General features: G+C 39.6%; 1 protein-coding gene across 1 annotated transcript in view; it reads left to right on the top strand.

Moving 5' to 3' along the window:
• Nucleotides 1–312: 312 nt before the first annotated feature.
• Nucleotides 313–13,984, top strand: part of SHISAL1 (shisa like 1) — a gene marked incomplete at its 3' end in the record, with an annotated part of 17,024 nt that continues 3,352 nt past the window's right edge. Inside the window, exons 1-2 of the mRNA XM_010173547.1 lie at nt 313–379; nt 9,030–9,243. Of these exons, the coding sequence (XP_010171849.1) occupies nt 313–379; nt 9,030–9,243 (281 nt within the window). The remainder of the gene's footprint in view (nt 380–9,029; nt 9,244–13,984) is intronic.

Genomic DNA, 13,984 nt, shown 5'->3' with positions numbered 1-13,984 from the left:
AATAAAGACTTTATATGATTCACCTGTACTCTAGGTTAATTAAAAGTACATAACTAGCTGTATACATTCATGGTGAAAGGAGAGGGGAATTTTAACAAAATCCTAGAAAGGATAATTTATTTCACTTCTAAGTCCAGGAAAAAGTACATTTTTTTTTTCTTATTGTGTGAAGCCATCTCATTTTACCAAATGGGGTAGTAAAAGTGGGGAAGTAAAAGTTTGGACAATGAAAGCAAGATGAAACAGACACTTAACCATGATGTTGCATCTTGTCAAACAGGTAATTCTCTAATGGACCAATGAAAGCCGACGATGACAAGTTGTGGTCAACAGTCCTTGAATGTGCTGATGGTTCTGCTTTCATTGCTCTTGTCAGCAGGTAACTTTTATACATTGAATTTATCTTTCGGTGATGTATGCCACAGGGAAAAATAAGTTGCAATTTAACACTGGGTTCCTACAAAACAAACAAGATCAAATGGATTGTTAATTGACTAATAAATAAATAAAGCCTCTTTATGTTTAAGAACTGGAAGCTGGAATTTGAAATGCAATTGAAAATTCAGTTTAAGAAAAGGTGATGGGACACTGACATGGTAAAGCAGGCTGAAAATTTAAAAGAAACAAAGCTACTGTTTTGATATGCTAGGTTTTCAGCTCATCTAAAAGAAAAAAGCAGGCTCTCCACCACTGTACAATCCAACCGTTCTGCTAAATAACCATCCATTGGAAGCAGAGGAAGTCAAGTTCCAGTTGTGTGTTTTTGTAAGTGCACACAGGGTATGTAAGCATGTGAAGGATTGAACTCGGAGCTTCAACTATTCTTGAAATGAATATGTTAGATACAATGTAACTTGTCTTATATATATTTAAAAGAAAAATGCTTAACATCATGGACCAGGGGGAGGTTCCAGAGGTTTTTCTCCTGATGCTTGGTAGATCTCTGCCCTAGATGTTTCCTGCTGGCACACAGAAAGGATTTGGGCAGCAATGTCAGTTGTTAGACTGAAAATTATTCTAATGCTATGATTATTAGTTGCATTTGTTCTTCAGGAGTTTATGACATTAAGGTTTTCTGTAATTATGAAATGAATATTTAAAAAAATAATTTAAAAGGTTCTTAGTTGAAATAGATTTGATCATGTGAGTTTTAAACTCTCAGTACAACCTCTTTTATCCTCCTTTCTTGAAGCACTTGTTAATCCAAGAAGATTTTTTATGCAGCACTGCTGCTTATTCCCGTATACTACATCACACCCCTAACCACCATACTTAAAACTTTAGTGGTCATTGTGTATCTTAGAGTATCCTTGTGCTCCAGTAAGCATGGTTACTAGTCTGTCAGCGGAATGCCTGTAATATGCAGTGCTAGATCCTCATCAGTTAGTTCAAGCGTGCATTTTGTTCCCCACAGTCTCATTGCTTGTTTGCAAGTGTTCAGGTTGATTCTGGCTAACGATAGTTCATTACCAGATATAACTGACACAGCTCTTTTGCTAACAGTGTTAGAATATTACCAACTAGACTACTCTGCCTAATCTTAAACCGTTTTCCTTTAGCGTCCTTCCACTGATGTCCCTATGCATGGCGCTGCATCCCTAGTTATCCAACTGCCCTCCTCCTATGTACTAGAAGCAGAGGGGCTGTAGCTGCCTCTGTTGTTTTCCAGGTTGAAGTCAGTTCAGAAAGCTATTTACTTGGGGCAGGAATGAAGCCAATTATTCAGGACTTCAGTGAATGTATCACAGTGATCAAATGTCACAAAACTTCTCTAGCTGCTCCAGTCTCTTCTGTTGAACTTTACTACATTTTTATACCTTTACCACTTTTTATAGGGGAATTCTACTAGACTCCCCCTGAGAGATTACTTCTCCAACCATTTTTCTCAAGATGATATAAATACCTGTGTTCTAGTTGAATGGAACACTGTGATTACACCGTGTGTGCAAACAGAAGTAGTCAGCCACTGGTATACATACACACCTACTCCCACAAACCCAGACATAAACCTAGTGTAGTTTTTTTTTCTCTTAGAAGAAAAGTACTGCCTCTGAAGTACGATGTTTTTATTTGAAACTAATTACATATAGCTTTTACTTCTTACATAATTTATCTGTTAACATCACAAACTATTGTCTTTGTAAATATGTACCTTATCTTCTTGTTGCTTCTTGACTGTTAGTTTTTTGTTATCTCACATCTGTTATTAGCACGTAGGGTACAGGCTTAATCTGAAATCATCACAAGCCTTTCATGCCAGCCTAACTCTGCTCCATGGGTAATTGTACTACTGACATCTGTAGAAGTGTGTTTTGGTCACTGCTAACTCACACACACTTCACAGGATGAAATTTATTATTTATTATTTTGCAGCAAGCATGAATGTCATTTTTTTTGTCCAAGACAGGTCAGCTTCCATAAAGGAAAACTAATGGCTTTATGCTGTGAGAATGATGGGGAAAAAAAGGCGGGTGCTCTCTCTGGAATGGTGTGAACATCATCTTTAAACTGAGCTGAAATGAAAATCTAATGGCAAGACTCCTTTTGAGTTCTCTGGATTTACAGACTCCTGTCTGAAGGATCATGCTTTACTTCCAAGACTTTGATATACTAAGATTCACAATCTTAGTACTAAATTTCTAAAATCTGTATGCATGGTTGAAAACTGCACTTAACAATTGGAAGTGTAACTTTCACTGGCTCCACAGGCAGAATGAAAAATGAAAGTAGGAGTGTGAGTGACAGAAAAATCCTCAGAGCACGGTCTTCCTTGTGTCAGAAAAGGAGAGAAGCAGCAACAGCGGCAGTGGAGCAGAGGTGTGGTCAGATACCAAGGTGATGGCTCAGAGTGAGGACAAAGGTTGGCAGCTTTAGGTGTGTGGTTAGGAAGGACATGCAGTCACCTAACATGGGCAAAATGCTCTCAGGGCAGGGACAAATAAGGCTGAAAAGAAAGACTTCAGTTCAGAGCAGGTAGGCTATGGCTCCATTTAAATAGAGGATGGAATTGGATTGAGAATACTCACACTTCAGACTGATTTTATATCAAGATGACAATGGCATACAATTTTAGGATTTGTGAACACTCACTAATTATACTGTCCACACAAGGAATGCATAATAAAGGGAGGAGCAGCTTGCAGTCATGCCAGAAGAATACCCTTTCTGACCACTAACTCTTTGATTTGCTCTGGAGTAATGTTGATACTTATATTCATTTAATGAATTGAAACACATTTATAAAATCAGGGATGACAGCAAGGCTTATATTAACAAGCAAAACCTGACAGATTATTTGCACATTACAGTATTTTTTCTTTGAAGGAGAAAATTAACATCCATATAGCAAAATTATCAGAGGATTTCAAATGACTGGCATTGTGCTAACTAAAATGCATGCATGTGAATATTTCTGTGGGTCCGTATGGAAAGCTTATAAAGACCAGCCATTCTGAAAGCCTTGGGGCTTTAAAAATTTAGTAGCTAAATTAAAAATTTAATCATTTCACAGGTCTCTAATTGTGGACAGATAGGGAAGTAACAGTTTTATGTAAGCTGGCTGTTTACTTCCTAAAGGAGAGTAGATAAATCTTCAGATAAGCTTAAATCAGTCATTTGAAGCATGACAGACTATTCTCCTCTCAAAATTAGTAGGAATAGAGATAGGAGCTAATACTTTTCAAAAATAGTATGAGAATTTGCATGTGCAACTCCAGAAACAGCTGTCATCTTTGGAATAGACAACTTAAGAGCCTTTCAGGTACAATACTTTTTTTGAACTATTTCTGTAGAAATAAGGCTCTTTAATCCTCAAAATTTAAGCAAAGCAAGTTTTCAGGAAAAATATTTTTTTAAAAAAATTCGCGCTTTGTTTTCTGGATCTCAAATTCTCAGAGAACCAAAGACAGCAAATAAAATTACGCAGATTACAATAAATTGATGAAGTTTTTTCACTGTGTACTGGGCCTGACTGGGACAGGGTTAATTTTCTTCACAGCAGCCTCTATGGTGCTGTCTTTTAGATGAGTGACCAAAAGTGTTGGTAACACACCAGTATTTCAGCCGTTGCTGAGCAGCCTTTCCGCAGGGTCAGGGCCACTTCTGCTTCTCACTGTGCACCCAGCGTGGAGGCCGGGGCGGGTGAGAGCCTGGCAGGGGACACAGCGGGCACAGCTGACCCCACCCGGCCAAAGCGATGCTCTGTACCATGTAACAGCACATCAGTAATAAACCTGGGGTGGGAGTTTATCCAAAAATTGCTTGGGGACTGGCTGGACATCAGTCTGCTGGTAGTGAGTGATTGCTTTAGCATCGTTTGCGGGTTGTGGGTTTTGTTGTTGTTGTTGTGAGTTTTTTTTCTTATTCATTTATGAAATTATCATAAGCCACGGATTTTCTCGCTTTGCCCTTCTGATTCTCTCAACCATCCCACTGGGAGGGGGAGTGAGCAAGCAGCTGTGTGGTGCTTTGCTGCCTACCAGGGTTAACCCACCGCACGCTGACTACCAAATTCAGATTGTAATTCAGGCATCATGTTATGCTCTTATTTGTGCATTTATTTAAATCAGTGACACACATTTTACTATTTAAGGATTTGTTTAGGACTACATTTTATTACAGACATCACTCCTCCTGTAACACAGAATCACAGAACTGTAGGGGTTGGAAGGGACCTCTAGAGATCATCTAGTCCAACCCCCCCTGACAAAGCAGGTACATCTAGCCTGATTGTTATCTTCATTTTCCCTTCATTCTGTAGTCATCCTTCCCTCAGTTTTCATCCCCAAAGAAATTTGGGGTTTGTTTTCCTTTGAAAATGGGCAAAGGGCCCATCTAGGATCAGGGGACACTTTCACACGTACTGTTAAACCACTCTGCAGTGACGAGCAAGCTAAACTTCTTAGGGTCCTATAGCCCTGTAGTGCGTTCTCACAATGCCATGTCTCCCTCAGAGCACGCCTGGAAGTATTCAATTGCTTATGACACATAAAGAACTAGTTTTAATTCTTACAACATGCATTAGATTTATATACAAGTTGGGTAAAACCTTGCAAGGCTGCTGTTCTTGTGGTAGCTTAACATGGGTGTAATTCACCTAAGCTAAGTTGTAGTAATAACATAAGAAAAATGTCATTTTTGCTATCCTGTTATGTGCAAAGCTAGTTCTGGCAATAAATGCCATTACAGTGTCCCAAGCTTGAAACCATCATCTATACTGGAGGCTTCAAAAATTACTAATGTGTAAGTAGTTGTAATGATGAAACATTTAAAAGGAAAAGTAAGTTAATAAATCTTTAGCCATAAAAGGCATTATAACTACATTTTGGGGAAAAAAAAAAAAAAAAGATTCTGTTGATAATGCATGATAAACAACATTTGTGTTGCACTCTGAGGCTTTGTAGGTATGAAAGAAGAAAAGGTTTCCTAGGAGCGGATGATATAATCAAAGTGCAGATATTCCAACTAAGGAGTAAGTCAACATGGCTAAGAAGTGAGAACTGTCACACTGATGGGTTCAGATCGGTTATTTTCTCTACAGCTGTAACTGAAGCAGTACATGCATTAAGCCATCTGATTCTGATAAGAAATCTGTAGGTTCCTTGAAAGTTATCCTTCAGCTGGAGAGGGACAACACTGGACAAGGTGGGGAGAAAAAACCCACAAACATTCAGGATATAAGCAACCCCTAAAGGAGAGGAATGGAAAGACATTTTTCTTCCCAGAGAGTTTACTGCACAGCTTTTCCAAGAGAGCACATACGTATCTTCCTTTGAAGTGTGTGAAGCTGGCCAGTTATCAGAGAAGGGTTCGATGGGTGCTCTTCTGCTGGATACTGGAAATAATAATACCGTGGATAAACATCACTATTGGAAGTGCAGTGCTACACTATGAAGGCTACCCCTTCACTTGCATTTATTAGGTCAAATTATAAGACCTTACTTTCTGTTTGTTGGCATCAGGCACAGACTCACTTTTTTTCCTAGTAATGATAACTGGTGGAACTACCCGCATTGTAATTAACACATGTAATGCACCCTTGTAAGCTGATACCAAACATCTACAAAACACTTAGATCATCCATGCATGCACCAGACTTCGAAGAGACCTGCATCTCCTCCACTGAAAGCTGGAGACCAGACAGAACAGCTTAGGGAAATCTTAGCTGGCATTGGACACCTGTATTTAAGTAACTGAATCAAGCTCCTGTTCTTGTTAGAGATCAAATGCTTAGTTAGAAGTTCTATTTAGTTTGTGAACTTCTCCCATGCCACACATCTCTTACATTATTTTCTAGATTTAACTTTTCCAAAAACAAATTATATGTAGTTAAAACTAAAATGATGGTGGGACAGAGTGCAACCTCAGCAAGTTTCCTGTTGCTACAGAGGTTGGAGGAAACGGCTGATAGGCCACAGGGTTGTGCTGCTATCCAGAGGGACCTGGGCAGGCTGGAGACGTGGGCTGACAGGAACCTTATAAAGTTCAACATGGGGAAGTGCTAAGTCCGGTACCTTCCTGGGGAGGAACTTCAGGCACCAGTGTATGCTGGGTGCCAGCTGGCTGGAAAGCTCTTGTCTTTGTGGCTCCATTAGTAGGAGTGGTGCCAGCAGGTTGAGGGAGGTGATCCTTCCCCTCTACTCAGCACTGGTGAGGCCACACCTGGAGTGCTGTGTCTAGTTCTGGGCTTCCTAGTACAAGAGAGGTGGAGCTCCTGGAGAGAGTTCAGGAAAGGGCCACTGAATGATGGATGCGACTGGAGCATCCCTCCTACGAGGACAGGCTGAGAGAGCTGGGACTGTTCAGTCTAAGGAAGAGAAGGCGCAGAGAGAGCTCATCAATGTACATAAATACCTGAATGGGGGATGTAAAGAAGGCTGAGACAGGCTCTTTTGGGTGGTGCCCAGTGACAGGACCAGAGGCAGTGGGCACAAACTGACATGGAGAAGGTTCCCTGCGAATGTCAAAAAACACTTTTCCATTGTGCAGGTGACAGCACTGCCACCAGTTGCCCAGGGTGGTTGTAGAGTTTCCATCCGTGGAGATATTCAAAAGCCGTTTGGACATGGTTCTAGGCTTTAGGTGGCCCTGCTTGAGCAGAGGGGTTGGACCAGATGAACTCCAGAGATCCCTTCCAACTGCAACTATCGAGTTTTTTCAAAACTTAAATCAATCCTGAAACACTTTCATTATTGCTATGTTAATTAAGGTGGGGGTGGGGGGGGCTGTGTGCAGGGAAGTAAGTACTTGATCAAAGAAATATCTGTTCATGCAAGTACATGCTTTGTGGATTTTGGCTCAGAATTTGAACATGCAGATTTGTTGCAAGAGTTACAGAGGGTTTTGAAAACCTGAGTCTATAAAGAAAGACAATTTCTTTACTGATTCTAGTGTCCTCAGATTTGGAACACACAGTGTTCCCGGGCGGGGCAAGAAGGGATACATAATTAGTTTTCTCAATATCTATGTTCCCTTAGAAATAGCATTCTTCTAGCACTTTCCGCTCCTGACTGAATTAATCTACAAAAGGCTTTCCTCTTTTGTTAAAGCGATAGATATACATGTGTGCAGGTGCCAGAGCATATGTGTGTGTGTGTGTGTATGTGTATATATATATGTGTAAAATGTTTAGAATGGTTTTCCTTCATTCAGAGGGCAGTACAAGTTATCTTGTTTTCAGATTAGTACTCCGCTTTTTGTTTTAAGCTCTCTCTATACACACAAATAAAGAAGTAATCTCCACTGGCACGATCCTTAAAATGTGACTAGACCTACAGAAAGAGAGTGAGAGATTCCTGAAATTAATACGTTTTATAAAACTGAGAAACAGAAGTATTAGGAATAGGCTTTTTTAAGCAACATAGACAGAAATGAGGATTAGATGGATAAGGTGAACAGATGCAATTACAGATCAATAGGGACTGTGCAGAGAGAAACGACACAGTTAAGCTAAATCCATGCAGGTTGTTATCTGGAACCTCTTGTACTGGTAAACTGATGCAAAAATCACACACCAAGTTACAGGGTTAATTCTGTCAGTCTAAAGTGAAGATCCTCTATTAATTGGTATAACCTTATGAAGTGCAGCTACCCACAGCACTGGTGTGTCACTGTTCTCTAATCAGAGTAACAACATTTCACTGCTAAGAGTATTCAGACTCTTGACTTACACGTTTCACTTTCCTTAGAGTTAAGGCCTTTGTTGGGGTCTGTACAGTGCAGGTAATCTTACATGGTGCCGTAAGACCTACCGTCACACAAACTATAAATCAGTTAAAATGTTGGCAGTATGCGGAACAAAATATTGTCTCTGACAAGACAGCTTTTTAGATCAACCAGGAAGTCGGAAGGTGAAATCTGTGTGACATATTCCTGTTAAAATTGTTCTCAGCGATGTAATAAACACTTTACATGAGAATTTAATACAGGAGAAATTTAAGAACTCACGGGAGTAGCTGTATTTCTGTTAGTTCTATCTATTCACAGATTCAAAGTTGTTCAGATCTGTTATGTGGTTTTTTAAGTACTATTTCTGGCAGAATAATCCTTATCGAAGAATGACCTTTACAGTAGAGAAGGTATTTTCTGTCAAGAACAGTGACTGTAAATCAAGTGTCATCAAACTTTCATCGCAGTTTTTACATAGTGTTTTTGTTTTTATGAAGTCATCCCAGGAGAATCAAACATGAACATTGTTGGGTGTTTATGGATATCCATATATTTAGAACAGCAGTATGAAAATGTTTCCCTAAATATTTTTTTGCTTCTTGGCATGGAGGGCATTTCTTCTCTTCCTTTAAAAACAATAATAAGAACAATCAGAAACATAGTAACAATAAAAGTCAAAATACAACAAGAGGCTAAATATTGCAATCTTGTAGTACTAAATGTTATGATCTTGAAAGTTCTCAAATATCAATGTTTTTCAGAAATTAAACAATTCTTTAAGCTTAACCAATGAAAAACTGTAGTTCATAACATACAGATAACGCAAGTGACTCACAAAGCCAATATTGTTCTTTGTTTTACAGTGCTGTCCGCACATTTTCGGGTCTGCGAGCCATATACGGACTACAAAGGTCGCTACCACTTTGGTTTTCACTGCCCCCGTCTTTCTGACAATAAATCTTACATCTTTTGCTGTCACCATAACAACACAGTATTTAAATACTGCTGCAATGAGACAGAATTTCAGACTGTTATGCAGATGAACTTAACAGGGAACGCAGATGGATATATGCATAAGTAAGTAAATGAGTTTTAAAGTACTCTTTACCAAACTGTTCCTGGTCTAATAACATAGTCTGAGGTGCACTTAATGATGGAAGCAATTAGAGTAATTGCACATACAGAAAAACATTACTAAAAGGTTTTTGCTGTTCCAGAACTCCTACAAGAAAGGACATTTGAGCTTTGCTTTCCTTGCTTTGACGTGGGCTATAAACACTGCTAGGACAACACGTATGTAAAAGTTGCATATAAATGTAACAAATACAAAGTTCCATATAAAAGTTACTAAAGTCTCTCCTCTGGCCCAGATCTGATCAAAACTGTGTTTAAACATGTATCAGTAAAAATAAACCCCAAAGCTCTCCACAAGGGAGACAGGGAGTGAGTAGACATTTTCCGTGTCAACCCAAATGCACTATTTTGAATCTCTGCTATTTTGAATATAAATCTTTTGTAATCACCAACCTTGGAGAACAGAACGTATTTGCTTATATACCAACATTATGTGGTCTCCTTACCTCTTAGCTGGGATACTTCCATGTACTCCTGGGCCCTATCTTCTTAGATAAATATCAGTAACTTCTTTTCTAAAGAAACAGTAAGTAGCAAGTAGATCTTGTTACTGATTACCTATTTATGATGACAGAATCTTCACTTGTAGTCTGTCTCCTATTCAGTATTTGACATTCTGGCTTCACGCATCTGCTGTGATTTCTCCTGGTACAGAGAGCAGCTTTCAGCTGAGGTAAACCCCCAAGGTTGAATTCTGATCTATCTGCCTTCCCCTGCCATTTTATTCTGGTATCCAGCCTCTCCAGGGCAGGGAAGGGGTAGATTCAAGACAACTGGAATTCCAGTCTCTTGATTTTTGTTTACAGCAACAGGGATTTTAGTGTTTTCTTGTGCGGTACGGAAGTCAGTTGGTGTGTTGTCATTCACTCCTATGGAAGCAGGTGCAGGAATACTAACAGAACACAGCTCTCAGCTCACCGTGTGCAGCTGCGTCCTGTGGCAGCCAGCTCATGGACTCACCAATCTGTCTTCCCTCACAACCACTCCCCATCCAGCTCTGCCTAGAGAGGTTTGAATCTTGCATAGATGTAGAAGTTGCATACTCTAAACTTTACAGGTGTTAAAGTGATAATCACCTACTGTAAAGAAGTCTGTGTACTGTGTAGTGTAAAAGAAAGACAAAAGTGGACTCTACCCATATAAGATATCTTTAAATCAATGTGGGTCTTTACTGTCTTGTTACTGTACGTGCAACTGTGTCCTTGAGGTGGTTTCCTTGCCTTGGCATTGTAGTGCATCTGGGAATGTCAGATAGCACATCAGCCAGGATGCTGGGGAGACACTTCAAGTCTAACTGGCCCATTAAAGGCCATCTTTTCTCCACCCTTTGTGCAGTCCAGACAATCTAGGAACTGCTATTACCCTCACCTGGGGCTGCCCAACTCTGACAGCATACCTGCCTCCAGGTAACCTGGTGGAGTTCATACCACAGTATGCCCCAGTTCCCCCGTGCAATGCATACTCTGCATATGCTCCGGGGTAAAAAGCAGGATGTGCTTCCCCTTTGTTTACGGGGATGCCCATGTGACCACGGCAGCCAGCCTGAAGAGAGGTCCTCGCAGGACCCTCAGTACCGAAGGGCTATGTGTGTAGTCACAGACAGAGCCAGAAACTGCTTCATACTCAGAGCGATCAAAAGAGAGTCTCAAGAAGGGACTAGTGCAGTATTGCCCCCATACTTTCCCAGTACTTTGTCTTGCACACAGCAAATCTGCTTTATTTCTTCCCTTACTGTTCTGCAAACCCTGCACCAACATTACTGAGCAACCGAGTCTGCCTAACAGGCAACTTCATCACAGAGTTTGAGATGTTACTGGCCAGTTGTAGTTCAGCCAAGTAGAAAGTCAGTGCTTCAGGCTTCTTCCAGTATCTCAGCAGCTACTGCAGGTAGTCATGGCCAGAGCTTACTAAGGTGAGGCCCTTCTGTTCCTCCTTTCACCAGCAACCTGAAACGGACAGGGCAATCAGCCACTTTCCAACGCAGATGTGCACAGAGAACAGGTACAGTCTGGGATGTAGAACATTGCTCTGCCTCCTGCATTTTCTGTTTGCATGCCCACTCACATCTTCACAAACACCCACAGAATTAAACATAGGGCTGTTCGTATTACAGGGCTGTTGTGTATGAGCAGTTCCGCAATGGGAAAAAGGTCATTTGGTATTCTATAAACTACAGTATTTATTTTAATGAAAATATTTAGAGCATAGTTTAAGTATTATATATATTAGTTTTCATTTAGCAATATTTTTTTTTCTTTAAAAACTCACCTCATTCAGTTGCGATGGAGGAGATACCTCTGTAGTCTTTGTTGGTAGGATTCATGGTTGAGAAGCACCTGCAGACTATTTACTATATATGTCTTCAGCCCAGAATTTCCTGTGAACATTAGCTGTATATATATACACCTATTAGCTTTATCTATATCTATTTGCAAAGGTATTTGAAATCATGCTAAATACATTAAAAAGCTTCTGGAGAGGTAGCTTAGAGAAGTGCAGGTATTGAACCAGTCCTGCCTTTTTCTAACTTCCCGAAACATCACTTCTGATAAATCAGTCAGGGCCAGGAAAATGAAGAGGCACTAACTTCCTACATAAAACTCCCACCAATGTCATGAGACAGAGGGAGAGAGAGCTCCTCACCCTGAGCTCACTGACACTGGTAGAAAACTTCATGATAATTTCAGAATGCTGGGGAAGGGCAGAAAGAAGTGAAGCCTAGATGCCTACATTGGAAACATTGTAAAAACCATCTTTCTTAATATACTCTGACTTTATTTAACTTATACAATAATTTAACTTTCTTTGGATTCTAATACATCCAGGATTCACTGTACAGCAACAAAGTCAGCTCTTTGTTTAGATATAATTTCACACACCACTGAAAAAAATTCTGATGAAACCTATTGTACTGTGGCTAGGGAGAATGATTTAGGATATGGGAATGGCAATGAACTGAAAAAAAAGGGTTATAGTTTTCAGGGAAGAGTGATTCAATATTATTATTTGGTTTATTTCAATATTATTATTTGGTTTATTATTCCCCCTTAGCCATTCTTGTGATCATCAAAACAAATTTCTTGTTTTATAATACAGTTGAGGGGAAAAAATGATGAAGTGACTTGTAACTTCTTAGTCATGGCACAGCTGAAAAAACAGCTTTGTCTTCTACAGTCACACCATATAACTATAGCCAGGTTTATTTACATTTTTTTATTAATATAACAAAAATTGCTGTGTTTTTATAAGTGCAGAATACTGCACTATTGTATCTTTGGGATCATGCAGATTAATCAGTCCATAATATTTTTGAATGTGAACAATTTACTTAGTATTAAATATTGAAATACCATGATGTCTAACAGACGAGAGAAGTTCTGCCATCCAAAGTTTTTTTCCATAAAACTTTGTCTACTAAGTTGTTTGACTATTCTTAAAAATAGTATTCACTTCAATCTAGTATTGGTACTCTCTCAGATTTTCTGTTATCCATGTGTTGGTGGACTGTCGGCAGCACTACTATGCTGGCGGCCCTTTGTCTGATCCTGGAGCAGTGTTATGGCAGTCTGCAACGCATCCATGTTTTTCCTTATCTCTTGTTCCAGTTATTCGGGGCTGAATGGCTTTTGCACACCACACTACAGCGTTACACTGAAAGCACTGTGAGGATAGAATAGCACTGGTTTTCTCCGTGTACAGCATGTCCCCTGCAGAGCTGGAATTTGCTTAAATATCTCCCAGAAAGTCATCTTTATAAGAAAGAAAAAAAATATCAATTCCACTACAGACTGTTGCAAAAAGATGTAATTTATCTGGGAAGACCCCTTAGGTACTACAGTAACAGATTCTGCAGGAAAACACAGGAGTGGGTAAAAAAGGCCTTGAGGTAATAGTAAAAACAAAATAGGAAAAAAAAAATCACATTTAAAGTGTACATGCACAGAAACTGCACAGATTTCCTCAGTGTTATAAGTACCAAGGCATTTGCTAGGATGTAAGCTTGCACTTCCTTGGGGCAACACTTAAGAAGTGTTACTGCGGCAAGTAAGAGCCCCATTTAAGGAGAACAGGGAAAGAAACAGTTTCCATGGCCATCTGCCCACATTTAAACTCTGCAGCTGTAGAATTCTGCTCACAATTGTTTTGATTTGTTGGGGTTTTTAAGCCTGAATTCCCAAATGAACTATTTTCTGTTCATGAGCTGCACATAAAAAACAACAAACTCTTCTAAAAAATACAGCCTGGTCCTAATCTGCTTGTCATCTGTCTCAAAAAGGTAATGAATTAGATGGAAGGAATCACATGGGTAAGAATAATAATAATAGAAGAACCTGTCTTTTCATTTGTGTGTGGGGATGTTAAGGAAATCTAAGCAGGATTCTGTAGATGGAGTAGGAGGAGAGGGATGGTAGAGAGCCCAATTCAAAGCTCCCTGAACTCACAGCAGATCTTTCCATTCACCCAAGTGAGATCTGTATCAAGGCTATACCATATATACATTATATTTCTATAAAAGATGAAGTATCTTAAAATAATGAGCTACTAAGCTTTTTCTGATAGGTCCATGAATTACCCTGTTTCACACAGAAGCTAAAAGGAAATTGTCCTGTAACTGTTACTCCAGATTTGGCTTTTGTATTTGTGTGCCAGCAGCAGCCAAGGACTGGGCAGTGTGGCTTTAGAA

The sequence above is a fragment of the Antrostomus carolinensis genome, unplaced genomic scaffold (genome assembly GCF_000700745.2).
Source record: "Antrostomus carolinensis isolate BGI_N321 unplaced genomic scaffold, ASM70074v2 scaffold18458, whole genome shotgun sequence".
NCBI lineage: Eukaryota > Metazoa > Chordata > Aves > Caprimulgiformes > Caprimulgidae > Antrostomus > Antrostomus carolinensis.
This window is presented reverse-complemented; position numbering and strand designations above follow the sequence as displayed.